The 27,546-nt window shown below is 47.8% G+C and overlaps 1 protein-coding gene across 5 annotated transcripts in view; it reads left to right on the top strand.

The window, feature by feature from the left end:
- Positions 1-26,833, top strand: part of TRIM66 (tripartite motif containing 66) — a 51,772-nt gene extending 24,939 nt beyond the window's left edge. For 4 of the 5 annotated variants that reach the window (XM_019728498.3, XM_074335954.2, XM_019728496.3 and 1 more), the window contains 12 exons: positions 41-954; positions 2,296-2,457; positions 11,984-12,505; positions 12,666-12,858; positions 14,338-14,398; positions 14,855-15,029; positions 15,311-15,600; positions 16,064-16,190; positions 16,484-16,558; positions 16,925-17,077; positions 17,501-17,719; positions 18,447-26,832. In XM_019728498.3, coding sequence (XP_019584057.3) covers positions 41-954; positions 2,296-2,457; positions 11,984-12,505; positions 12,666-12,858; positions 14,338-14,398; positions 14,855-15,029; positions 15,311-15,600; positions 16,064-16,190; positions 16,484-16,558; positions 16,925-17,077; positions 17,501-17,719; positions 18,447-18,506 — 2,951 coding nt within the window. In that variant the 3' untranslated portion in view covers positions 18,507-26,832. Of the gene's footprint in view, positions 1-40; positions 955-2,295; positions 2,458-11,983; positions 12,506-12,665; positions 12,859-14,337; positions 14,399-14,854; positions 15,030-15,310; positions 15,601-16,063; positions 16,191-16,483; positions 16,559-16,924; positions 17,078-17,500; positions 17,720-18,446 lie in introns of all 5 variants that reach the window. The other variant, XM_019728508.3, reaches the window with a different exon arrangement.
- The last annotated feature ends 713 nt before the right edge of the window (positions 26,834-27,546 follow it).

The following is a 27,546-nucleotide window of genomic DNA, read 5'->3' as shown; positions in this document are numbered from 1 at the left end:
CAGATTACCTTTGGAAACACTCTCCATTCTGAATTTGCAGGCTGCATAACTACTGAAGGTGGACAGCTGTCCCGGGCAGATGCTCCTGCTTATGGAGCCTTACAGGGACCATCATCCTTTTATCAAGGCCACCAGTCCCCAGCGGCTCAGCAAGAGGCTCTGAGCCACCCCTCACACAAGTTCCAGCCTCCAGCGCTGTGTTCCTCGTCTGTGTGCTGCTCCCACTGCTCCCCAGTCTCGCCCTCTCTCAAAGGCCAGGTGCCCCCACCCAGCATACACCCGGGCCACAGCTTTAGGCAGCCCTCTGAGATGGTGCCCCAACAGCTGGGCTCCCTGCAGGGCTCCACCCTGCTGCCCAGGGAGAAGGAGCTTCCCTGCACCCCTCATCCACCAAAACTGCTGCAGCCCTGGCTGGAAACCCAGCCTGCTGTGGAGCCGGAGAGCACACCCCAGAGGCTGGGGCATCAGCTGGCTTCCCAGCCAGTGTGCATCGTCCCCCCACAGGACGTTCAGCAAGGAGCCCACGCCCCGCCCACCTTACAGACACCCTCTATCCAAGTCCAGTTTGGCCACCACCAGAAGCTGAAGCTCAGCCACTTTCAGCAGCAGCCACAGCAGCAGCTGCCACCTCTGCCACCTCTGCCGCCTCTGCCGCCTCCACCCCAGCAGCAGCCACCCCCTCCTCTCCCTCCATCCCAGCATCTGGCTTCCGGTCAGCATGAGAGCACTCCTGGGCCTGCCTGTTCGCAGAACGTGGACATAATGCACCACAAGTTTGAGCTGGAGGAAATGCAGAAGGACCTGGAGCTTCTCCTTCAGGCTCAACAGCCCAGCCTGCAACTGAGTCAGACCAAATCACCTCAGCATCTTCAGCAAACCATTGTGGGGCAGATCAACTACATCGTGAGGCAGCCGGCACCTGTCCAGTCCCAGAGCCAGGAGGACACGGTGCAGGTGGGCCTCAGGGTGGCTCGGGCAGATATTCTCTGCGTCCCGGGATTTCTCAGGGAACACAGCCTCCCCAGTCTCAGGCTGGCCCGGGACCAGGTCTTCATCTGTGGCCTGAGCACCGCCCTCACATTTCAGGTCTGCCTTTCTCTCTACCTCCCATTTCAGGGAATCTCGAGTCCTAGCGCAGAGCTGGGCTCAGTGCTCTTCAGAGAGGCCTAGCTTAGCCCTGTCCTCCTCGGGACACTGGAACTTGTCCATGACGAGAACCCTCTGGGCTGTGCTAGACTCCTGCCAGTGCCAGGGCAGAAGGGAAGCCGTCTCTTTTCTTTGTAACCTCCTCACGTCCTTGCTGGGAACGTATGAATCTCAGACTGGGGAAGGGAGAGCTTTAGGAGTGAAGGGAATGTATGCATTAGATGCTAGTGGGCAGCAGCTTTATAACTGCACAGCTATAGATTAAAATTTATTTCACGCCTACTAAGCTAGGTATGTTTTATATAGACTGTATCATTCATCCTATCAACAGTGTGGTTAGGCAGGCTTTACTGTCTGTATTTGATAGGTGCAGAGGTCAAGGGGGCAAGGAGGCTGCCTAGAGATCGTAAAACAGTGAGTGGTAGAGCCAAGACTGGGGTTCAGGTCTGCTGACTAATGTCACAGAAGGTCTCGTACTTTCCCTGGGGGGATGATGAATGCTGCTCTTCTCTTTTCTCAGCTAACAGCCAACTGAAGAGGTACAGTTTGTACCTCTGGGATCTTTGCTGCATTCTGCATCTTCATTCTTAACTCTTGTGTTTTTATTCCAGAGCTTCCTGTTCCAGCCCTTCCCTCTGTTTCTTCTCACTTTTCCCATAGCGATGTCTCCTTTAAATCTGTAATCACATTTATATCTTCAAAGCAGCTCTATAGACTTTGACTTTATTACAAAACGTAAGGCCTCACATTTATGCTTAGTACTGACAACTCCAGATCATGCTTCAATGTCTTCCTCTGAGGCTCCTTTCCTTTGAGGGGATGTAGAATAATCCTCATGATGGCAGAGAAGGGTCTAGGGTTCATAGAGGACCACAAGCTAAATGTAAGTTATAACTGTTAGGATTGCTAAGGTGAATATGACAGAGTTCAGAATTCTTGGTTTGGGTTTTACCCTAAGACTGTCATTAGGATATAGTCTTAGGAAGAGTTTAGATAAGAGTATCTTTATTTCTGAAAAAATGTTAAGCAGTTCACAATGTGTAGGTGGAGACAACGGGGAGTGCAGGGCAGGCATTAACTCTTAGTACTGCTGCTGCTACTGCTGCTGCTCTGCGTGAAACCCACCTACTTTCTTATCTTCTTCTCCAGGCTACAGATGAGCCCCCAGCATCGGAAGTCCCAAAGCCAGCTCTCTCTCTTGACAAGAATACTGCTGCTAACTTGCCCCAGGCCTCTGGGGAAGAGACCCCTCCCAGTGTCCCCCCACTGGACAGCGCCGTCCAGCACTCCTCTCCAAATGTGCTGCGAAAGGTACTATCGGAGCCTGCTTTCCCCGAACACCTGGGACCCACTGCCAGCCAAGACCCCAGGGAACCGGATGAGGAGGATTGGGCGGGGGGCGGGGTGTCCCTGTTCCATCCCTGGATGTTACACAGCCCTGACTCATGCCTGCTGTCCTAGTGAGTCAGCACCATAGGTCTTTTTCCACCCCCATTTCCACACCCACACACACACACTTAAAATGGGACCAGCTTAGCTTCATTTGGTGGAAAGGAAAAGGGAAAGAGAGCCAATTTACTGAACACTTACTCTGTGCCTGGAACTGTGCACGGTGCTTCCAACAGTTCTGTGAGGTGGGCACCCCCATTTTATAGCTGAGGAAACTGAGGTCCAGGGCCCTGTAACTAGTAGATGAGAGGGCTAAGGTTTATTTAAAACGAGATCTGTCGGAATCCAAAGCCTGAACTTCTTCCTCTCTGCGATGAAAATGAGGAAAAGATTGTATGTGATTCCATACCTCTAAGCTGGTTGGCCTTAGCATTGGAATCAACGGGATTTGTTGGGTGAGTGGTTGCAGAGGTGCCTTCCTGCCCAGCCCCCTCCCTGCTTGCTGGTGTGCTTGTTTGCTCTGGCGATTACCCAGAACCCCACAACTCTTACCCCTGCTCCTTACCCCACCCCTGTCCTCCTCCTGGCTGCCCCTTAGTGTTGTGCCAGGTCCTGCACTTAACCCTCCCTTGTGCCTTGGCCCCAGTCCTCTTACCTGTTGCCCTCTCTGCTCTGGTGCGCTCAGCCCTCCTGGTGCCACACTTAGCCCTTGCACCTGAAGCGCTGTCAGCGATTCTGTGCCCTCCCAGCCTGCGCCCTCAGCCCTGCGACATCCCTCTGGACCTACAGCCTCAGCTTTGTGCGTTGTTCTGTGTACCTACCCCTGACCACGTTTCCCCTGGCAGCACCAGTGCCGTATGTCTTAGATCAGTCTAGCTCGGTGATACTTGAGGAGAGAGTTTAGAAAAGTAAGGGGTGGCAAAAAGGAAATGTTAACTTAGAAACTCCTGTTGACTCTTGAAGTCTAGGTAGGTCTCTGGTATTAGTGGCTATTTGTTTATGCCTGGCCTGTCCTACCTGTTGAAAACGCTTTGGCCTAGAGGCCACAGCGATGCTGTAAATAGGCCCTTTGTGGCTCCTTAGGGTTTAATAATGGGTCCTTAAATTCTAATACTTGGGCTAGCTGCCTATCCATCCAAACATTTATTTACTCACTCAATATTCAAAAAATATATATTAATCTCCTAATATGTGCCAAATATTTTGCTAGGTGTCAGGCACACATTGGTGAATGAGGCAGTTTCACAGTGGAGCTTACAATCTGGAGGGAGTGACAATTAAACAGGCAACAACAATGAAGTGTGATGACATGCTGTGACAGGGCTTGCGGTGTACAGAAGGGGCACCTAACCCTGGGAGGAGGATCTGTTCACAGAAGACTTCCTGGAGGACTTGATTTTAAGCTGAGATTTGAAGGATGAGAAGTTAGGTGCTATTGGGCGAGTGAAGGGGGCTCGTGGGGGTGGGGCTAGAATGACTAGTCACAGGGAATGAAAGTAGGAAGCTCCAGAAGTGCCTGAGGGGAAGCCAGGGGGTTTCCGATGATTTGGCCTGGTGGGAACCTGAGGTATCCTGAGCAATGGGAGTGGAACCACAGAGGTCAGAAGGCCTTGTAAATTATGCTCTAGAGTTGGCGTTCAGTCCTGTGGGTTGTGAGGAGTAAATGAAGCATTCCTAGCAAGGAGGGACCCGGTTTGAATTCAATTTTAGCAGGGTCACTTTAGCTGTAGTGAGGGAGACCAAAATAGTACAGAGGAGAAGTAGGTGACGTTAAAGGAGATGAGTAACAATGGGAGTACAGACGAAGCAAGGACTTCAGGGGATCAGACCACAGGCGCTTTGGACTCAGTCTGATCTGCAGTGGGATCTGAGGGAGAGAAAGTCTTTCGGCTTGGCACCCAGGTCTGTTTTGGCCCCTGGGTTGCCATTCACTGAGACAGGAGCACGGGAAGAAGGCATATTTGGGGGGAGGAAAAAGTTACGTTTTGAATTGTTGATGTTCTCCTGTGGAAGCTGCGTTAGAAGATGACCAGCAGGCAGCGAGCTGTGGATGTCCGTAGTTGGAAGGGAGCACGGGAATTGCCAGGGCTCGAGTGGTAGTGGAAGCCATGCAGAAAAGGCCCTGCTCATTTAACGAGCCTCAGTTCTGTTCCTAAACACGGGACGGAGGAAAGGAGGTGAGCCACGCGCAAGCATGGTGTGTGTGCTGCCTCGCTGGGTGGCCCACCGGGCTCTCTGAGCAGCAGGGAGTGTGGCTGCAAGTTGGCAGTAGGGTTAGTGAAAGTCCTAGGAACTTGAACTTGTCTGTTTCAGTTGCCCTGGCCCTTGTTAACCTGGGCTCATGCAGAGGTTTGGAGGACAGGCAGCCTGGAATTTTTCAGTTTTATAGGCTTCTTCAAGGCTTGGACTCCCAGAAAAAATAACCTCAAGGTTGCCATCCTCGCCCAGAGGATCCCTTGTGTCTACTTGACTGAGAGAGGCACTGGTTATACACAAAGCTACTGAAATAAGAAAAAAAGGGCTTTCTTTTTGAGGGAGTTCATTACTTTGAGCCTGGGAGTGGGCAGGGTGGAGGGTATGAAGCTTGAAGATACCAAATAACATTTTGAGTATCTTCTCACTGAGTGTTAATACGTTGTATAGCATTTTCTACTTTTTCCCATAAGTTTTTACATTGATTCTTCCATTTTATGTCTTTGTTTATCCTAGAAATGATATGAGGAAGCCACTTTCTTATGTCCCTTTGAAAGACGTGGAAGCTGAGACACAGAGGTTAAGTGACCGTTCTAAGGGTTCTCCCATTGACTACTGGCAAGGTTAGGTCGAGAGTACAGGTTTCTGACTCAACCCTGTGTTCAGTGACTAGGTTCGAGTACCCCTCTTGTGCACGGCAGTGGGAGAGGTAGGGCTCCATTTGGCCTTTTACCCGCTGGGTTTTCCTGTCTGTACAATCTCTGAAGTAGCCTGAGGCCTTGCTGGGGAGAGGTCTCAGGAGCCAGCCTCGTTTGGTCTATTTTTTCTTGATCTGGTAAAGGTGCTTTAGCCTTCTGCCCTCTCCTCAGCCTGTGCCGGCCTGAGTGCCAGGGGAGTCAGAAGTCTATCTGATGGTCACAGGTCGGAGGAACCTGTGGCCCCGGGCACCTCTCCATGTGTCCCACAGGGACTCGTTCATGCTCTGAGTGTCTCACTGACTTTTTATCACCACAAGGAAGATTTCTGTTACCGCAGAGCCGCTGTGCACAAGTACCAAGGAGCTGGTACTAAATGAGCTGCGGGTGAAAGCAGATTGCTGCCGAAAATGAGATGTGAAAGTTCTAGAATGGGGTTTCTAGTGGCTGGAGCTCCACAATCTCAGGAGCATCTTACCCCTCTACCTTCCCTGCATCCAGCAGGCTGCTTTTGAATGAGTTTTGGCATTTGTCTGACACTAGCTGTTGCCTAAGCTTCCTAATCTCGATTTAGCCGCTCTGAAGAAAGGCCATGGTTGCAACTCTACAACAGAACCTCTTACATCCCAAGTGAAACTGGAAGACATTTGATGGCTTCATTTCATACTTCTGAACTAGTCGACTGCTGAAAAACACACACAGCCCTTTTCTCGAAGCTCTCCTGGAGTCAAGGCTGACGCATCACAGAGAGCCCCCTCTGAACCCCAGCTCACCTGCAAGAGGGATCTCTCTTCTGCTCGTAGTGTGACCGTAGATCTTCACAGAGGACTTTAAGGCCACCAGAACGCTGTTTGTGGCTTGAGAGGAGTCTGGGATGTATTTTCAGTAAACATTACCGAAATGGTAGGCATGCCTGTGATCCAGATTCCCGTGTTTCCCCGAAAATAAGACCTAGCTGGACCATCAGCTCTAATGCATCTTTTGGAGCAAAAAATTAATATAAGACCCGGTATTATATTGTATTATATTATATTATATTATATTATATTATATTATATTCAGTCTTATATTAAAATAAGATCTGGTATTATATTATATATTATATTATAAGATCTGGTCTTATAGTAAAATATTACTATATCTGGTCTTATATTAATTTTTGCTCTAAAAGATGCATTAGAGCTGGTGGTCCAGTGAGGTCTTATTTTGGGGGAAACACAGTATTAAGAGTGATGCAATATAAAGGGTTATGACTCACACAAATAGCATTATTACCATTATTAAAGCACTTTGATACCGGAGCTATAAATTTGATTCTTACAACTCAGTGAAATTTACATTAACCTGTAAGGAAGGAAGGAATTAAAGCCCAGAGATGGGTTTTAACTCATACTCTAAACCCCGGCATAAATGTGGAAATACTTAGCATACTGCCTTCAGAGTTTCCAGATCCACTGCTATGGACCAGATCCTGGGTTCTTAATCTTGGGAACGATCTTTTCCTTGTAGCCCAGCCCTGACAGCAGCTTTTGCTCAGAATGTTCCTGAACAAAGCAGCTGGTGAGGCTGTCTTAGAGCATAGCCTGTGTTAGCATGTGCAGAGCTATACAGAGATCCACTCTGTCCTACTCAGGAATCAAGCCAAACATTCCCCAGGTCTGGTTCCCTGACTTTAGCTCCCTTTAGGAAGCCTGTTCTAGTCTGATGTGGTTCATAGACCAAACCCCAGCTCTTTGTCTAGTTCTCCTGGTCCATGAGAAAATAGGTCCTTGCTTCTGGGCCTTAAATTCCCTTCCTGGCCCAGCCAAATACCTCTGGCCTGCTTCTCCTTAGTCTCCAAGGCTTGAACCCTCCAAGTGTTTTGCGGCTTCCACTTATTCTGGCTTTCAATTCAGATTTACTGGAGTCCACTTGTTCCTTTCCTCTTCCTTGTACCTCAGACTCTGGGATCCTCTGCTTTTTCTGTCTTTCTGGGATCATCAAGGCACTGTGCACTCAGTTCTTCTCTCTTCACCACCCAGGAACTTTTCTCGTTTGACCTTGGTCAGTTAGCACAAATCAGCATTGTTACATTCGCAGCCATGGCCCTAATTCATACCAGGGCTTTTCAATTGCTCTGGAGGAGCAAGGGCAACAATTTCACTATTAAAAATTGGCCTGTGAAACCACTTACTGGGTAAGTTAGTTCCTTCCTTTGCTATCTGACGCAGTTGTTTCAAGATCTGCTATACTGTTAAACAGTCTGCCTATTCTAAAGCTGTTGAAGCACTCAAATATTCCAAGGATTTAGTTCACACATCTGTTTACTGCCATCTCCTTATCTATTTCCTTCAGCCAGAGTGTGTGCAGGCCTTCAATGCATCTCTAAGACACAACTCCCAAGTCTTTGGTCCCTTCTCCCATTGCACATTTACACGGTCGTCAGTCTTTGACAATTTTAATGATTGGAACAAAAACTTGAAACTGGAAGTGACCAGTCAAAGCTTCAGAGCAGCAACAAAACAGATGTCACAAACTCCACACATTATATTCTGTGTGAGATTATCAGGCCATACTCAGGCATCTATCTAGTCAGCGTTCTTGGTCTAGCAAGCTCAGTGATATGGTTTTCTATGGAATGCTTTAGTTTTCCTGTAAATAACAGTAAGCGGATTAGAAGCAGGGAGTCAGGACTTCGATAATGGCAGCTAACAAACAACAAGGGAGAAGGCAAGAAACATCACCTGGAGAAGTGGCACAATGTGAGGACCTTGAAAGGACAAACTAAGCCCTACAGTCTTAGAAGTTCCCTGAAGCACCACTGAACTACAGCCCACCCCAGTAACAGAAGTTCATCGGTTTCTTTGCATCACTAACAAATGGTCTCACTGGGCTCCATGTACTCTGTTTAATAAGACCGGGTAATGTATAAAGTGTTTTAGAAGTACTCCCCTTCAAAATATTTTTAAGCCAATTACATTTTGTAATTGGAAGAGTATGTTTCAGATATCTGGAAAATGAATTTCTGTGGAACACCACCCTATCTGTGCTACCTTATCCCTGGCAATATTATCTTGCTTGTAAGAACCTGAACTTTATATTAAACTCAGGGCATGTGCACTCAGTGTCTGTTTATTGACTTCTCAATCCCAGCTTGCTCGAGCACTAGCTTTCTAGCTAATGGCACAAAATCAAGGCGAGCCAGCAGATTTTTAAAGCTGGACTCACATACCTAGTTTTGGGCTGATAGGAGCTTGGGAAATCTGGGTAATCACTCTGTGTCTCAACTTCCCTTCCTGTTAAAATGAAAGAACAATGCTTCCTCTGAATTTTGACAACACTATGTGGTGATCATTAGAATAATAATATAAACACATTGAACTCCAGAAAAAGATCTGGGCAGTGAGGGTGGGGAGAGGGAGGGCAGCAGGTAACAGCACAGATCAAACAGGAGACAGGTTAGATGGGTGAAGGATTGCATAGGTGACTCGTAGTTGAGCATCAGACAAATCTGGTAGGTAACAGGCCAGGCAAATTATGGAGGCAGGTGGTTCAGACAGGTAAATTATATACAGGTAAATTCTAATGAGGTGATTCAGACAAGTCACAGGTCAGGAAGGGGCAAACAGAGATAAGGAGACAGAGGTAAAGAAATAAGAGACAAGAAGAGGAAAGGGACAGGGACAGGGCATATCATTTGGGAGGAGAGAAAATTAGGGGCAAGTGAGGAGACGCTAAGTCTCAGAGCAGTCTCCCCTCTTACCCCACAGGGACCTGAATGGGTTATCAGAGTGAATGTTTTTGTTCTTTTCCTCCCTGAATTAGAAAATGGTTTATTTTCACTTGCTAACCTTGAATACATATTTTCCCTCATGAAATCTGAAGACTTTTGTATGTTTGTATATTAAAGATGAAATCAAGGTATCAGTTACATACCTGACAGGTTGGACGTGTCAGTGATTGCCCTATATAGACTTTGCAGCTGGCCAGACACTTTCACCTTTTATCATGTGACCTGGGTGCTAGAGAAAGCAGGCGGCAGCATCTCCATTGACAGACAAGCTCCTCCTGTGTGTGAGGCACCAGATGTCAGTGGTGGCCACATTCCCCAGCCCTTCTCCAACCCTAGCATGTGCTTGAGAAGCCCTTTCCTTCCTTGTAGGCCCTAGAGACTCAGCCTGCTTTCCTGGCCCTGAAAGTAGCCACCCCCAACCCCCCGCCACCGCCCCTTTATCCCTACTCACCTTGTAGCACTGGCAGCAGCGTAGGACGGAGGTTCTCAGTGCCCCTCTTCATTTCTATACATGAACATTTGTTTTAATGTTTTATAGCCCTTCACTCAAGAGAGACAGATAAGGCATCAAAAATAACGAACACACAGCAGCATGCATAGTTCCAGAAATGCCACTGTGTTTGCATAGCCTGTAGAAATGGAGTCAGGGCTGGCTTCCTCATAGCACTTGCTTTGAGTCCCTTCTCAGAATTCCCCCATGGATGTTTCCCAGGGTCTTGTTACCACTGCCAGAGCTTCACCCCACCTCCTGATAGCTTTGACCTCCTTGAGATTGGCTGTAGACACGGAGACAAAGAGACCAGCCTAGTTTGCAGTATCTTAGGACCTGTTGCTGACCTCATACTGTTATAGGTGTTTACGGGAGCAGGTCTGTCAGGTTTGTCTTAAAATAAACTGTGACAGAGTTTTCATAATTCTTCTAGGGAAGGTGATATCCGACAAATGTGATCTCTACCCCTAATCTGGAAAGTTTTGTCTTTGGGAATTTAATCTTGTGCATATGTTGTGACATACAGTACCTGACCACTATTTCTTAGAATGGTCCCAGATGGGTTTTTGGTGCTTTTAATGCTTTGCACTGAGGATTTCCCTGAGAACCATCTATGTCATTGGTAGATAAAGTGAACACCAGAACTGCATTAAATATACATGTCAGATAGGGGAAAGGTGAAAAAATCCAGCGCAAAGGATTAGACTGTCCTATTTTACAAAAGGAATGCAACAATCATTGGATATTCCTGTCCATAGGTAAGGAAATATAAAATATTAAAAAGCTATGCTAGTGCATAACCAGGACAGCATGGGGACGCCGACAGACGCAGGCGAGGGCGTGCCTGAGATAGCCCTTGGAGTCTGACCACAGTCCTTTCAGCTGGGCTCCATGCCTAGTCTGTCCAATTTGATTTGAGCATTCATTCCCCCCATCCTCCTCCTCAACCTTTCTTATCTTTGGACTTAGACTATAGAACAAATTGAACCCTTTTAGTTGAAGACTATTGAACTACCAAGGAATATATAAAAAGCAAACTTTTCTCTGGAAAACTTATCTGCTTTTAAAACTGAGAATTAAGAATAGAAAATAAAAGCTTCACTAAAGCAGTTAAACAAATAATAAGGGAAAAGAGTTGGGAGAGAAGAGAGATGATAAGAAAAAAGGAAAACAGAGGAGAGGAAGAGAGAACAAGGTGAAGAGAGAGAAACAGCAGGCGAGGGAAGGACAGAGAGATGGCAGCGTGTAGGAGAGATAGGGGAAGGGAGCAAGCACAGAGAAGCGAGGCACAGAGAGACAGACGGGCCAGAATGAAGAGTGTGGCTTCGGTGCCAGAGACGTAGATTCTAAATCGATAAAAGCCTTATGTAGTGGAAAAATAATGAAAGGATTCCCCCTTGGACCAGGAATGAGACTAGGTGGGCTACTATAACTACTTCTATTCAACCTCGTACTGGAGGTCTGAGCTAGTGGAGTACAAGAAAAATATAAGGAAAGGAAGAAATAAAACTATTCATAAGTTTGTGTGCATAGAAAACTCCCAAAGTAACTTTATCAAGGTCTCTGAGTAGAAGGTCAACATACGAAAATCAATTGTATTTCTATATGTAAGTGCAAGTAAAGAGAAATTTACAAAATTAGGTTTCCAAAAGCACTAACAAAAAAACTTCCGAGGCCATTCTGAGCCTCATTTTTCTCAGTGTGGAATTGGGCCCACAACAACAACAATAATAATAGCAGCAGCAGCTGCGGTTTACTGAGTACCTCCAGTGTGCAGACAATTGTTCTAAACGTTCACACGGATTCTTTATTTCAACCTTCACAGCAACCCTTTAATGTTTGTTGTGAGGATTAAATGGGGAAATGTATGTAAATTGCCTTGCATATAATAAATTAGCAATATAAAATCAATCATTATTTTAGAGAGACTCATAGACTCAGTTGTTACTCGTAGAACTAAGCTGCTATTCATTCGGCTTAAGATTTGTAGAATAGACAGTCATGCATTATTGTTGTTTTTTGAAATAGCTCATTGATTTATTTATTCAGTCAGGCGCTGCTCTCGGGTCGAGGAATACAGAGGGTAAGCAGAATAGACAAAATCCATGCCCTAATGGCATTTACAGTTTAGTAGGGGAAGCAGCCATTAATGAGATGGTGTCACAGATTGTGCTATGAGAATAAAGTCTAAGGAGTGATGAGAGCACAAAGGGGGAAGTTCGTGTGGGCTGCATCTCCCCTATCCCTCTCACCACTCCCCGCTAACAGCCTGCCTCTGCCCTGTCTTTGCTCCTGCAGCACTCCACTTCTGTGAGCATTCTGGGCTTTTCCAACACTCTGGAGATGGAGCTGTCATCTACCAGGCTGGCAAGGGCCCTGGAGCCACAGATCCCGAGTGTGAGCAGCCTGACAGCTGGGCCCCCCCAGACAGGACCGAGCCTGCTGAGTGGCCCCACACCAACTGGGGCCAGCCTGATGAGTGGTCAAAACCAGGCCATGCCCCGCCTGGCAGTCAGTCACCTGCAGACTGTGCCCACCCTCGTGCGTGGCACACCCCAGTCCATGCCCAACCTGATGAGTGATTCCTCTCAGGCCGTCACCAGCCTGGAATGTGATCACTCACAGGCTGAGCCCAACCTGATGCTTGGTCCCACCCAGGCCATGCCGAGTCTGGCAGCTTGTCCTCTGCAGAGCATGCCTCCGGCTTCCGACATGCAGCCGGAAACGGGATCCCGCTGTAGTCCTGGCTCTGGCCGAGCTGCAGGGAGCCTGTGCCCTGGTGATGGGGCTGACCCCTCCCTGGGGAATGCCCTGTGTAAGGTAAGTCCTGGGAAAACACCATTCAACTTTCTCTGCTCATCACTGGGCAGAATGGTGGACCCTGAATACCTTACTGTGGCTTTAGCTTCGCAGCTCTGTGACTGCTCGTGGCTCAAATGTCTGATTGCCTTGATCCATGTTGGCCTTTTACTTTTGACAGATGGAAAGTGAGGATTCCACCCGTTTCACTGAGTCTCTGGGACAAGGCCCCACAGCCCCTGGTCTGGATATTTCCAAGGACTTGGCTATCCCCTCAGAACTGGAGGAGCCAATTAACCTCTCTGTGAAAAAACCACCACTGGTTCCAGTGGTCAACACATCCGTGGCTCTGCAGCAGTACCGGGATCCAAAAGGTGAGACTCAAGTAAGCTGCCTTCCTTTCGTGCTGGCCACAGATTGAGCAGATGGGCTCAGCATTTCCAGGTAAGACAGAGGTCAGCAGACAGGCTCTAAGTCCGAGGAAGCAGCGTTTCTCTCTCAGGCCAACTTTACTCTCCCCTCCAGAACTGGCTCACTGCTGCCTGTTCTATTTCCCTCGCTGGGGCTATGGCTGACCCAGGCATGGCCAGGGCTTAGCCTCCTTGGAACATTCTCCATGCAAACAGTTCTGGGGTCTGGGTTATAGGTAGTGGATAACAGGAAGAAGTCACCCCAGAAAGGCTAGCCTTGGCAAACTATTTTAGGGAAAAGAGCATATCTGACTTTGTAGTCAGATAGATCTAAGTTAGAAAACCAGCTCTGTCTCTATGTTTTATCCTGGGCAAGACACGTAACCTTTCTGAGCTAGTTTCTTTGTGAATGGGGCTAATCTTATGGGGCTAGCCCTCAGGCTGCTGGAATAAATCACTGCAGTAAAATTACGTGGGACTTACTCTGTAGTAACAAGAATTTGCCTTGCACCTGGCAGTAATAGGGATTTGTGTTGTACCTCGTAGTAAAGGGAATTTGGACCAATGGAGATGGCCTCGAATCCTCTTCTCAGCTACCTATACCCCTTCTTGGTGGGGCTAGGCTAAAGTTCCTTTCTTCTGCGGAGAAAGGGGAGGGCTAGTTGGGAAGTTAGGAAGCAACTGACTAGTGATCATATGGGACTTTTTCAGTGCAGCCTATGATGTGTGTGTAGTTTGTAATGTAACATATAAATGAAAACGTTTATACGTTTTCATTTATTCGTTTCATAAGTGATAACGAAACAGTTTTTCTCCTCTTTTTCTCACACTGACTGAATGAGCAACTGAAAAATTATTGGTTCTTATTAACCGCACAATCACATAACCTGCTGGCCTGTGGGAAGTACCCAGGACAGTGCCTGGTGTTGAGTGCGAGCTCAGTAAATGCTGGTCTCCTCCTCTCGCCCCGCACTGCCTCCTGCCCGCCTACTCCGAGCAGGGCTCCTGGGAGCCTCTTGCCCGTGGAATGTGAGCTGGGGTCTCAGGCAGTCCTAGAATCTCAGCGCTTGGCTGAAAAGGCAGAGGCTGGACAGAATGACTCCTGACAGCAGGTGACGCCAGTGTATGGGCAACAAGTGGTTTCCGAGCTCACTTTGAAGGTGAGAAGCTGGCCCTGCAGTGCCTGACCCAACAACACTCACCTGTAGGCAGCATCTGAGTATTACTGTTTTTATCTGTTTAAAAGAAGTTGGCCTTCTTCCCGTCTCAGGAAGGAGAGCCATGGCAGGATTGTCACCACTATGAATGATTATAGTGTGTGTAACAGGTGTGTGACAGGTGTGTGGCCAAAGGTATGAATAGCAGATGTGAGTGGAAGGTGAGGCTGACGGGATGTGTTGTCATAAATATATGTCGTAAATATTTATTTGTCTTTTGCCTCAGACTATGAGAATTTGGAACAAGGAGACCTAGAGCTGGACGCAAAAGAGAACCAGAGCATCAGGTAACAGACTCTTGGTCCAACCTTTTTCTCCTCCCCCCGCCCCGCCCCGCTCTTCATGTCCTGGGAGGTTTGCACAGGAAGTAAGCATCCTTGATGACTTAACTAGAGGCGGAAGTTAGCCTGCACTGTCTTCTTCGACCCCCAGACTTTGCGTGGGGCGTGGGGTTGGGTGTCTGGGAGGGTTGTAGGAGAATGTGGGGCTCCTGCTCCATGAGGCACGCGCTCTGTGCAGTCCTCCCTCTTCCAGGATCCCCCTTCTTTGACCAAAGGGCTTCCCAAAGGCTGACAGGGCCTGGCCTGGCGGAAGGGGCAGGAGGGCGGACTATGGTGCTGTCGCGGGCGGGACTGAGGAGCTCTTCAGCGTAATTCAGTGGTGGGGTCATGGAGGAGCCTGCCTTAGAGGTTGGGGCCAGAGGAGGCCCCCACCGAGACCCAGGGGTGTCGCTCTTGCCACAGACCCTTCAGTAGTGAGCCCAAGATTCCCTACGTGCGTCTGGAACGGCTCAAGATCTGTGCTGCCTCCTCGGGAGAGATGCCTGTGTTCAAACTGAAGCCCCAGAAGAATGACCAGGACGGCAGCTTCCTGCTGGTCATCGAGTGTGGCACTGAGTCCTCCAGCATGTCCATTAAGGTACCACTCTGCTCTGCTTTGGCCTTGAACCTTGACCCAGACCAGGAGTCTCTCTTTTCTCTCTGCAACTGCCAGAATTCCAGCTCTGGTCTTGTCCCGAGTGGGGCTGCAGCTTGGCCAGACTTTGTCCCCTGCTGAAGGGGTCCGTGACATGTGCCAGGAATCATGGGCTTGGCTGGGTTGTGGTCCTGGCACAAATTGCTCCCTCCTCGCCCTGCCTCCCTCCCTCAGCAACCTGCTGGTGTTGTGCCCTGACTGCTCAGGCTCACTTCTTCCCCAAGGTCAGTCGGAACAACCCGCCCGATGCCATCCAGGCCCCAAGTCTGGGAGGAAGAAAGGTCGCTGTCACATCTCTGGCTGGGCAGCGGTCAACAGAGGTGGAAGGGGCATCTCCGGAAGATCACAGACTGATTCCTCGAGCCCCTGGAGCCAAGAAGGGGCCCCCAACACCAATAGAGAACGAGGACTTCTGTGCTGTGTGCCTCAACGGGGGCGAGTTGCTGTGCTGTGACCGCTGCCCCAAAGTGTACCACCTTTCCTGCCACTTGCCGGCCTTGCTCAGCTTCCCGGGGTGAGTCATGCCAATCCAGGGCCATCGCCTGGCCAGCAGGGGGCCTTCCAAGGATGATTATTCCAGGCCAGGCCAGTGGACGGTCTTCCTCCCCTCCCTGGGCCTGTAGGAATTGCAGGTCTGAGTTAGTGGTCCTACAGCTGTGTTCCTTCTGCACACTGAAAGGTGGGGGTTTGAAACTCAGGGAGCTCCCTTCCTTCTCTGTTCCCAGCGTCCTCCTGCACACAGATTGTCCCCATAGTCCTGCCCTAGCCTTTTCTAACTCCTATTTTCCATAGTCATTCAATCCTGAGTTACTTGATTTCTCTTAAACTTGTGGCTAGGAAGCCATTCCCCATAGGAAGAACTAGGGACTTGGTTTCCCACGCCCCCACGCCCCCCATGCCCATCTTGGGGCCCAGGGATGGGGAGGGAGCGCTGGGCGATGTGCTGAGGCCTAACTTGGCCCCACCCGCCTCTGCAGGGGAGACTGGGTGTGCACCCTGTGCCGCAGCCTGACCCAGCCCGAGATGGAGTACGACTGCGAGAACGCCCGCTATAACCAGCCTGGAGCACGGGGCCCTGCTGGCCTGAGCATGTCCGACCAGAAGGTAGGGAGCAGTCTCTGGGAACAAACAAGCTTCCCTGCCTGGGGCCGCCGCCCTGTGCCAAAGGCCTGAGGCCTTTCCAAGGCGATGAGAGGCTTCTCCAGCTGCCTGACAGCTTGGCCCATTGGGAGTTTGTTGTGACTTTCCTTCTGCCAGTGGAACTGTGCCTTAGTCTAGTGGCTCCTACCCTGTAGGACAGAGCCAACCCCTCTAGAGTTATTAGGGTGACTATCCTTAGTTCTTACTGAGGCAGGGCCTGAACAACGTAACACTATTGCCAATTCTGATTTCTGCAGAAGTGTGAGAAGCTGGTACTGTCCTTGTGCTGCAACAGCCTCAGCCTGCCTTTCCATGAACCCGTCAGCCCGCTGGTAAGGAAGACCTCACTGTGTCTGCCTGCTACTGTGCTTCCTGCTTAGAGGGCCCTAGGCCTGGGGGCAGACCATGGTGGTTCATGTGGCTCCAAGCACAGCCACTGGAGGTACAGTCATTTGTGGGTGGAGCGGGGGCATGGCCACCACAGCCTCCCAACCCCGCAACTGCTGCATCAGACCCGACTTGACAAGTAAAACATTCCTCCTTTCCCCTTTCTCTTTGTCTTCTTTTGCTACACTTTTTTCCTTCTTGCTGCCTTTCTTATGTTCTTTATGTGTATCCCAACCGAATCTCCATCTCTTCTTCCCTCTTGTCTATATCTCTACTTCTTCTCTCTTCCCGCTTGCCTCCTTCTCCCCCAGGCCCGGCATTACTACCAGATTATCAAAAGGCCTATGGACCTGTCAATCATTCGGAAGAAGCTGCAAAAGAAGGACCCAGCTCACTACACCACGCCAGAGGAGGTGGTGTCAGACGTGCGCCTCATGTTCTGGAATTGTGCTAAGTTCAATTATGTATGTCTTGCCTGTTTGCCTCTTCCCTATTTCGTGGTGACCCGAAGACTCTCATGGCTGGGTGGGATGTTGGGTTTGGTCCTGGGCTGCTTACGAGGACCTGGAAGTAGACCCCTGGGGCCTGTTGTAGTAGTGAGTGTTTAAAAGGTTTCTCCCCCATTGGGCGTCAGTATGGACTCCGGAGGAAGATGGTGAGGGTTGGGGTGCTAATAACTGGCCATCTGTGGGTACCTGTCAGGGTTATTTCTGCTTTAAGAGCTAATACCAAGCTGGTTACTCTGAGTCCTGAGGACAAAAATGTCAAGTTCCAGACCTCCTGGAGACCCAGCTAGGCTTTGTGCTCTTTGTATAGCTCTGGATGGGCCTGGAAGAGACGGGCTGGTGGAAACAGGCCAGACCATCACTGTTCTCCTCCCTCTTCAGCCCGATTCGGAGGTTGCAGAAGCTGGCCGCTGCCTGGAAGTGTTCTTTGAGGGCTGGTTGAAGGAGATCTACCCAGAGAAACAATTTGCGCAGCCAAGGCAGGAGGACTCGGACTCCGAGGAGGTGTCCAGCGAGAGTGGGTGTTCCACTCCCCAGGGCTTCCCGTGGCCCCCTTACATGCAGGAGGGCACCCAGCCCAAGAGGCGGCGGCGACACATGGTAAAGTGGCAGGCAGGTGGGTGGGTGGGTGACTGGGCAGGCAGGGGGCACCTGGGCAGCATATAGAGAGCAACCCGGAGTGAAGCTGCTCAGGTGGCACAGGAGAATGGTGGCAATGAATCCTTACTTCCAACCCCTACGAGGAAGGCAGGGCAGTGTGGGGCTCTCAACTCCAATTACCCTAAGGTTCAAAAGTTCCGAGAGGTGGATGTACTTGCCCAGGGTCACTCAATAAATTAACAGCAGAATCAGGGGTGACAATCGAGGGCTCCTGACTCCCAGTTCAGTGCTGGTTATTCTACGCTGTGATGACCATAAGAGGAGAAGTATCTCGGTGCCTGATCTCAACTGGGGTTTGGGAGAAAGGAAGGGATCTACTCAGCCCCTGGGGACAGAGAAGGAAAGAGAGGTAGTGCTTGCAGCAAAGAGAGCTCCTCCGAACTTTTGGCTGGTCCCACCTGTGCAGACCTGAAATATCAATTCAATGCTACTTAATTTCACTGAAATGAATTGCCTGCTCACTGGGTGCCAGGGTCTGACCTGCCACCCCCTGTTGTTTATGATACTTCACACACAGTGAATAGTAAGTTTTGCTGTTGCATTCCTGGGGTAGAGTAAAACCCTTTGGCTCTGGGGAATCCCAATCTGGATACTTGTAGCCTTTTCACTTTAATAAATCCTACATTGGGCCGTTTCAATTCCAAATATATATATTTTTTTCTTCCAGGAGAATGAAAGAACAAAAAGAATGTCATTCCGCCTCACCAACAGCATCTCCCAGGTGTGAGAGCTGTAAGGAGCCCGAATACAGGCAGATGGTGCCCCATCCTGTTGACCACTCCTCCCCACCTTTCAGCTCATTCTCTTCAGATTGTGGATTTGAGACAAGTCTCGTCGAGCTGTGTAGTGCCCTGCTTTGCCATTTGCATCTTCCAGCATTTATTTGGGAGCCATAGTGCATCCACTACAGAGAAGATTTCAGTAATAAACAGCAAAGAGGGAGGTGTTCTCTATTACCACAAAAATCAGATGTGTAGGGTCCACTTGACAAGACCAAGCCTGGTCAGGCTCCTTGGTGAATTCTTCCTGCTGTGAAAGCAGGATTTTTACACCTTTTAGTGTGCAGGGCTCAGGAGCAAGGTGTACATCTGAACTCCTCTGGGGCTCAGAAGAGGGTAAAGGAAGGGAGCGAGGTTCTGACACATGGCAGCCTGTGATCCCTGGTCCAGCACAGCCAAAGACTGTCACTGTTTGCCTTTGCTTGCCTGCCGGGACAGAGGCATGTGCCCTGGGCAGGGTAATGGAGGCTTCTAGAGGCGAGAAGTCTCGAATTGGTGCCTATATGGGTTCTAACGGTTTTCAGGGTATTTGTTTCTCATGCCCCCTTTCCTGATGTTGACTTAGGTGGCTATTGTGAAAGTGCTCTGGTTAGTACGGCATTCTTGAGCGGGCTCGGTGGCTGCACAGAGAGTACTTACATCTTCAAGCTCAGATTTCACTGAGCTTAAGAAGATGTCATCTTCAGAGCCAGCCCTCGATGCCACTTTCTTTAGGCTAATAGCAGCTCTTCTTTTGTCAGAACCTGCCTTCCTAGAAGTGATTGTTGGGGGCCACCCCTTCATTATGTCCATTTAGGTAGGGGTCTGGATCCCAAGTTCCACTTGGGAAATTGTGAGGCAGCTGCTTCAGATAGTTTCCTGGGCAGGGAGAGTGACCCACAACCAGCTCACTCTGCTGGGCCTCTCCTCTTGCTTAGAGATCCCAGTCCTCCTCTTGTCCATGTTCGCAGAGCCAAAGATCAGGAGTGAGTCCTCTGACTTGCCTGCCCTCAGGCTGTCCACACCCAGAAAAAGCCAAGACTCTACTGGTAGCCCTGTTTTTGTTGGAGGTTGGAGAAAGCTGAGTGACTGGCAGAAGCCAGACCTAAGTGTTCATGGGAAGCGCGGTGTCGGGTGGAGAAGGGGAAGACAGAGGCGAGAAGCCAGTGTCCTTCAGTAACCCGGAAGCAACTTCAGGACTTGACTTCTAGAAACCAGAAGTGTTCTAGAAGCCACGGGAACAGGGACCGAGCTCCAGGCTGCATTGTGAATGGGTCTCACGGTCTGTTCAGGCTGTTTAGGAGGAAGAAACATAGGCAGGCACGGGGAGCCCACCACCTTGCCAGCAAAGCCTTGCCTGACGGAGAGCCTGTTGTGAATGCTGTGTACTCGGCATTTCAGTGGCCTGGCGACACAGCTCTCCCTCGGCCCGTCGTGCTCTAGCGAATTTCAAGGGAATCGTAGGTCATGGCTTTATTTTTGCTTAGAGATGCAGGTTAAGGAAGTTCTTGTTTGCAGGGCCTTTGCTGACGAGAACACTGTGATCAGAGAAAACGTTTCTTCTCTCCTTGTGAGGTGATGGCACTGCTCATTTCCTTCTCCACCCAGGCTGGAAGGTCATCTCCACTTCAAAGCAAATGGTGCCCAGTGACTTGCCATTCTTTCACCAGCACTTGCCAAGCTCGCCTAAGCAGGTGGGCTTCCATAATCCCGTTGTCTAGTTTGGGGTAACTACGTCTTATACTCCAGGAGCCGGGCAATCTTTGGATTTAGCCCTCTGTTCTTTGGGGCTTTCTGGTTTGGGCTGCGGCCACTCCCCTTTCCATTTTTGAACCCTTTTCTCTGGTTGGTTGGCTTTGCTGGGTTCCCTCTGTAATTACCTCACTAACTCCTGCTCTTGATCATCTTTCCTTTGCGTGGCCCACATTCCCACCTCCCGTGAGTGAACTCCATGGTGCTTTGTGTTGGGCAGCCAGGTGAAAGCTGTGACTGGCTCAAATTTGATTGAGATGCTTCCCTAGGACTAGCTGGAGGCCACAAATATGAATCCGAAATGCTTGGTTAGATGCTTGGCTTCCCTTCATCAGTGAAGCTTCCAGCTTGGGTATAGCTTGATGGGGGCCCAGGGATCAGCGTGCGGGGCCAGAGGACCTCAGTGCTGGGGTAGAGAGTCACATATTCCCTTCCAATCACAGAGACCCTGCACGGTCACAGGCTCTCTTCAGGCACCTGATTTGAGAGGGGCAGGAGGTTGGGTGTCCTTTCCTCCAAGGGTTCGTGGCCCTGGCCCATCACACCATCCCTACAACGGTTACCTATAGCACTGCCCTCTCTCTGTTTTTTCCTGAGTGCTTAGTACCAATGTTTTGAGTCATGGTTATGTTTTGTTTTGTTTTTGCATGCAGAAAACATCATGACTTTTTAGAAAAAAAAAATATTTTTTAAAACTATTAGCTGAATGATTGACTTCAGTGGCTCTTTGAAAACACTTGAGCTGAACCTGCTTTGGACTTAGTCTGATAATGGCCCCATTTTGAAGTCAGTCCAGTCCTTTGACCCTTAACAAAGTCAGGAAATGGAGGTACTATAAGTTCTGGATTCTTCTGCCGTCCTAGAGGAGAAGTTGGGCTTCTTGGGTGTGTTGAGAAACAGGAGAGTGAAGTGGCTTCAGTTGATGCAAAGGGGATTTTAGTGCAAACTTTTGTGCAGGATGAACTTGCAGAGCACTCTTCCAGAACACGGGTAGGTTGGCTCGCCTGACTTGTGCAGCTGCTAACTACATACCCTCTGCATGTACCCCTCCCTAGTGGCAGCCACCAGCCCCTCCGTAGGCTCTGTTCTATGAAGGCCCTGCCATCAACCCTGGCACACTCTTGAATCCTTGTACCCATTTCTGGAAACAGGTCTTTGCCTTGCTCCTATGACCAAGGCCCCTTCTTGTTTGTTCCGAGGCTCAGCTCCATACTCTCTCTCTGTCCATAGTATCACCTATAGCCTTCTTTTCTAAACTCCTGAGCCGAGACTTTGCTCCTTCTGTATCACTACTGCGGTGCTTCCTTTGCTCCCACTTCCTCGCTGTTATCTATTTAAACTGCCTGCTCCTGTAGCTCGTTGCCACGACCTCAGCTGTTCTCCCAGTCTCAGCCTTCCTCTCCCCAGCCTGAACCCATGGCCCATCACACACTGATATTTTTATCAGCATCCTGAACTTTCTCTTCTCCTCCAACTTTTGCTGAAACTGTTAACCATTCTCCATTTTCTGCTTCAACCTATTTTTTGCTCACTCTTTCTGGGCTGCTAAGCATGGCAGATTCAGCTGACAGCCTCAGTTGGTCTCTCAGTGTTGACTGGTATAGCTTTGACTTGTTATTATTCTGATTTCCACCCATGCCCTGTAGCTTTGTTCTCAGCAAATGACTGACCTCATTGCCTGCCCCCCAGAAGGGAGGCCCTAAAGCAAGACGTTTCTTGCCCACTTGTTCCTCTCCCGTTTCCATCCATCTCTCTGTCTCTACCCTCCCTGTGTTCCTGTTGGGTGCTCTATCTCCTGAATCCTGTTATATGTCCTCCAAGACTTTGCTCCATCACCTGTCCCACTGCTCTCGCTTCCTGGGGTCTTCACCCTCCCTCTTCATTGGTTACCTCCGCATCGCCTACAAATAAGCAAAGGTCTCTTCAGGATTAAAACAAAATTTCTCAGAGTCTGTTGCCCCTTACACTTTTCCCGTGTCAGCCAAGTTTCTTTAAAAACTAATGTTTTTCATAAATTCTTTTCTGTCACTCTTCAACCCTCTATAGTTTTTCATGAAAGTCACCAGTGACCACCGAGTTGCCAAATCAAACACCTTTCACTTCTCCACTGTCTCGAGCTCTTGATAGCATTTCACACCATCCATCTGTTCCTTTTGGAAACATCCTCTTCCCTTGGCTTGTATGACACCGCAAGTCCCTGGATTATCCTCTTGCCTCTCAGCTGCACAGGCTGAGCCTTCCTTGAAACCTTGACAGGGGGACACATCTATGGCTTTCTGTGGTCTCTCCTCCTCCTGAGTTGGGGAGGCAAGAGGAAGTGCAGCTGCTCCTGCTCCCCATTCTGTGTCAGCCTATTTTCTTTGAGTCCGTGTCTCCCCTGAACTCAGTTGTCCCATGCCAAGCATGTTTACGCACTGTGCTGAGATGACAGCATCTGTGAGGCCTCCCCTGTGTCTCTTCCAGCACATCACAGAGACAGATTTTAGCCATGTTGCTAAGGGGACCCAAGAGTGTGACTTGGGTCTTACCAGGAGCAGTTTGGTAAAGGGGGTTACCAGGCTAGCCGGCAGCTCTTCACCATGACCCCCGTACATGTTAGAGCTTGCCACAGTTGGTGAGGAGCTGGGGCTCATGGTGAAACATGTTTCCATGCACGTTTTAGTGCTGCTAGCCGGGAGAAGAATCTTGGCCGGGTGGGTGTCTGCCACTGATAACATTCTGCCAGAGGGAAAACTGAGAAGTTCTGTGATTTACACTTGCCGGGGCCTCAGCTGGGGTCAGCCTGGCCTCCTTTAATCAGATCTTTCCCGTCTGTTCTGATCACCACCACCTGCTTGCTCCAGTTGTTCCTAGAGCTGAAGGTAGACGTGGCTCGTTTTCTTGGAGGTAGCAAGGTATAATAGACAGATATGTGATTTGAGATGCTGAACACCTAAATTTTGGCTCTGCCAATTAGGAGCTGTGTGACCTTGGGTACAGTTTCCCCATCTATAAAGTTGTGTGTGTGTGTTGGGGGTGGGAGTTATTGAAAACGGTGACTCTCAGAAGTTCTCCAGCTCTGACGATGGTAATGGTGATTCTAGCTCTAAAGCTCAGGCCACACAAGGAACAAGGGAACCCTGGGAGCAGGACGATGGCTGGGGGACCCTGGCCAAGGCAGGGCAAAGGGACCCGCAGGCCAAAGTGAGCTGCTTTCAGGAAAGTCCGTGGTAGCTGGTGCTGTTTCTTGAGCCATATGCCCATTCCTCAAGCTGCACCCCTTTCTTGGATATGTAGGGTGAGTTCCTCCTAGGCCTCTTCTAGAAGTTGCCATTGGAATCCAAAGTTTTGGTTGGGGGCATGAGGAAGGAATATTGTAAGGGGAAGTGTCACTGATCTGAACAGGACCTATACATTCAAGAACAAATTAAAAAATAGCACTTTTCTTTACCAATAATTGTGTCCTGGAGTGTTTTTTCAGTGACAACAGTCGAACCTGCTTAATAGTCTTCTTGCCCCTGGACTCCCAGCATCATCGAGGACACAAGGTAGGGAAGAATAGACTGGGAAGCCTTCTTTCTAGGGAAGAACTCAGCTCTCTGCCTCTCATTGCACAAACACAGCCTGTTCTTCCAAACGCAGCAGCTAGACTGAGGTGGGGTTAGGGGAAAAGCATCTTATGAATGCCTACCACTTCTAGGTGCTAAGCATTTCCAGAATGTTCTTTATATAGTGATATTCCCCAGTTGCCTGGCCTTACCTGTCCTTTCTGCCCACTCTGCATCAGTGGTTTCTCAGAGTCAAGGGCATTGTATGTAAAGGATATTTGTCGTTCATTTTGACTACGTAGAATCTGAACTCTTTCCTATTTGGGGGAAATGTCTTACCTCAGGAGTCTTGAGAGGCAGAGCTCACTTCTCACTACAGAAGCTGGATATATTAAAATCTTGACTTCCCAGCATCCCTTGCAGCCAGGGTACAGGTCTAGTGGTGGTAATTAAAACAAAAAAAGCAGGGACCCCAGAGACTTCTGTGGTGATGGTGTTGTTTGCACTGAGGTGGGGTTTCCATGGCAGCAGGAGCAGCAGAACAAGTTGAAGCACGTGGTGCTTGATGGCAGTGTTAGTTTCCTCAGCAGACCAGTTAGCTCTTAGCTTAATTTTCTGGCCTTTCCAGCAATTCTGTGAACTACCTAACAAGTATTCATAAACTCATTTTCTGTTTAAATTAGCCATGATTAGTTTCTTCTCTTGCAACTGAGCATACTAATTGATGCAGAAATCTCAGATAATCTGATAAAGGCATGGACCCACTCTTTGAGCTCCAGATCCACAAGTCCTTTGGTCTATTGGACAGCTTTGTGTGTCTCAATGTCACCTGACACACGAGGCATTCCCTGGCACCCTTAACGTATTCTTCCTCACATACTCCCTGTCTCAGAAACCAGGGATGTGGGAAGGCAATCAGAGAAGTTTGTGTTTCAGCAAAGGATGAGCACTACTTTCAATGCTTAAGATGAGACCTAGAAATCATCCCTGATCCCTCACCCTTGCCCAGACTGGCCCAGGTATGTGAAAGCTTTCCCACGCCTTCTCTGAGCTTTCTCTGCTGTGTTTGGGCCTTACTAATTTTATTAGCATTGTCCTTCTCTAGGTCCCTCTCCACTCTCCACTCCTCAGTTTCCATGGCAAGCTGCTAGAGCAAGCCCGCCCTCCAGAGCAAGCCCTGCCCTGGCAGGCGGTCTGCAGCACACTCCTCCTCCTGCATATGTGGCCAGGACGCAGTATAGACAATGACTTCTAAAGAAAAACTTAAAATAGAAAACATCCAGACGTTATGTCTCTGACTGAAAAACACATCACCTAGGAAGTGTTTCCAAACAAAATAGAGTCTGAATCTAATCAAGCCTCTAGACCAGGGGTGTCCAAACTTTTTTCAACGTTTTTCACCAAGGGCCATATGAGGTAAAATACACAAACAGCCGGGCCACTCACTCGAGGTGAAGTATGTATTGCCTCACCTGGTTTATTTAAGTAAACTAAGTACATTTTTGGAATTTGCTGCGGGCCAATTAACAATGGATCGCGGGCCACAGTTGGCCCATGGGCTGCAGTTTGGACCCCCCTGCTCTAGACCTAACTACCAATTTTCAGATGTAGCTCGCAATTGACAGGAAATGCCAAGACTAGAGGAACGCTTTAAATGACTTCACAACGATCCAATCAGAAAATCCAGTTTTTGAGAACTCAAAGGACCAATGACCTGGTATCTTCAACAAATGTATTGCAAGGGGACAAAAGTCAGATGGGGGGAAAACCTACAGGTTAAAAAGACTTGGAAAGCATATAAACCAATTGCAAAGTATAGAATTTATTTCCATCCTAGTTTAAACAAACTTAAAATATCATGAGACAAGTGGGAAAAGTTGAACACTAACAGGATATTTGATGATATTAAGAATTATTTTTTGTTATCATTTTATTTTTATGTTTTTTAGGTGTGATCAAGATTTGTAATAGACTACTAGAAATAATGGAGAGCCTATAGAAGATGGTGAAGTAATTAATAGGATACAATGTAAAATGATATTTAAGGAGTCTATAGGGCATACTTTAAAGGAGACGAAGACGCTCCAAGTCTTTGTTTGAGCTATGAGTCTAACAGAGTCATGCGATGCATACAGGGAGAAGAAAACTCCAGGCTTCTTCTTCTGACTTGAGAAAACCCTCAGGTATTTCAAAAAACAGAGATGCCAGTTTTAATAATTATCAAAAGAGAAATAAATTATATGACAGCGAACAGATTTGCACATTAGATTACATTTCATAAAAGGTAACTCTCTTTGAAGCACAGGCCTCTTAAAAGATGCTTTTGTATGAGTAGCATTTCTAAGACTCATTGAACAATCTTGCTCTGTTTTTTGTTATTATAAATTTTCATGCAATCTCCACACTGGATAGGAGGATAAGATTGTTTAATCTTCAGTGGTAGTTAGACTGGGTTGGTTTTCACTAGCAGTTAGAATGGCCTAAATTTTCAAGACTGGGCACTGAAATTCTATCAGTTAACTGTAAGACAAAATTTCCCTTCTAAGAAACTTTAAGTGTATAATATAGAAAAGAACAACTAAATTGGAGAATAGCCTTGTTTTTAGGTGATACATACTAAAATATTTAGGGATGAGGGCTCTAATTCTCAAGGATTCAGAAAAACTGTGGACTATATTACTAGAGAGAAGTAAAGCAAATGTGACAAAAAGTTAACGATTGTTAAATCTAGATGAAGTGTATATAGGTGTTCATTGCATTATTCTTGTGGGGAGGGGCAAATAATTTTAACAAATGAAATACGAGTCACACAATGTTGCATTTAGAATAGCAACATGGAAAATACTTAGGAGATGATATTAAATAATAAAAAAAAACCACCACAGAATTACATGTAAAATAAAAGAAAAAAGATAGAATACATATATATTAAGATATTGCCAGTGGCTCTATATTAGGAATGGTAGCATTGTGGGTAATATTTATGCCTTTTCTCCAAACTTTGTGTTTAAAAAAGTTATACTACTTTTATACTTATACAAATATATATATATATTTTAACTTTTATCATGGTATATTTATTTAAATAAGGATTGAATTGAATTTGTAGACCAATTAGGGGAGGGGAGTATTGCCATTTTAATATCAAGACTTTGAGTCCATGAAACAATAATTTAGTTTAAGTGTGCACTAACCTAACATCTAATTAGTTTAATCAGACAAGGAGGCTGGGTCAAACATCCATAGTTAATCAAACAAACTGAATTAATTGCCAGATTTTATTTTATTTTGAGCTGTGGGGATAAAGTATAGTTTTAGTTTTGTTAAGTAAGGTAGGAGAAGAGAAAAGTGGGAGAACTTGCATAAATTGGTAGAGCCTACCCGTAATCAAAGACAGATCTATTGTGAAAAAGTTACATTTTGCAATATATACTTTTCAAAAACATGTCTCCATTTAAGAAATCTTAATATAACACATAATCTAAACATCTCTGAATTTCTTATAGAACAGAAAAATTATGAGTTGTTTTGTGTGATGTAGGATCTCCTAAAAATCTTTTGCATAACAGAGATACATTTTAATTAATGCATAAATCAACTGCTTTTTGACTTAAAAAACTGAGGTCCATCTGTTCCCCTGCCAAACTTTGGTATTTTTACCAACAGGGTCAACAAACCCTGGAACAAACTGTACTAATTGCATCTATATTTTGTTATATTGACAAACTTC

This window comes from Rhinolophus sinicus, chromosome 14 (genome assembly GCF_057876585.1).
Source record: "Rhinolophus sinicus isolate RSI-liver-muscle chromosome 14, RSI-T2T, whole genome shotgun sequence".
In the NCBI taxonomy this organism is placed as follows: Eukaryota; Metazoa; Chordata; class Mammalia; order Chiroptera; family Rhinolophidae; genus Rhinolophus; species Rhinolophus sinicus.
This window is presented reverse-complemented; position numbering and strand designations above follow the sequence as displayed.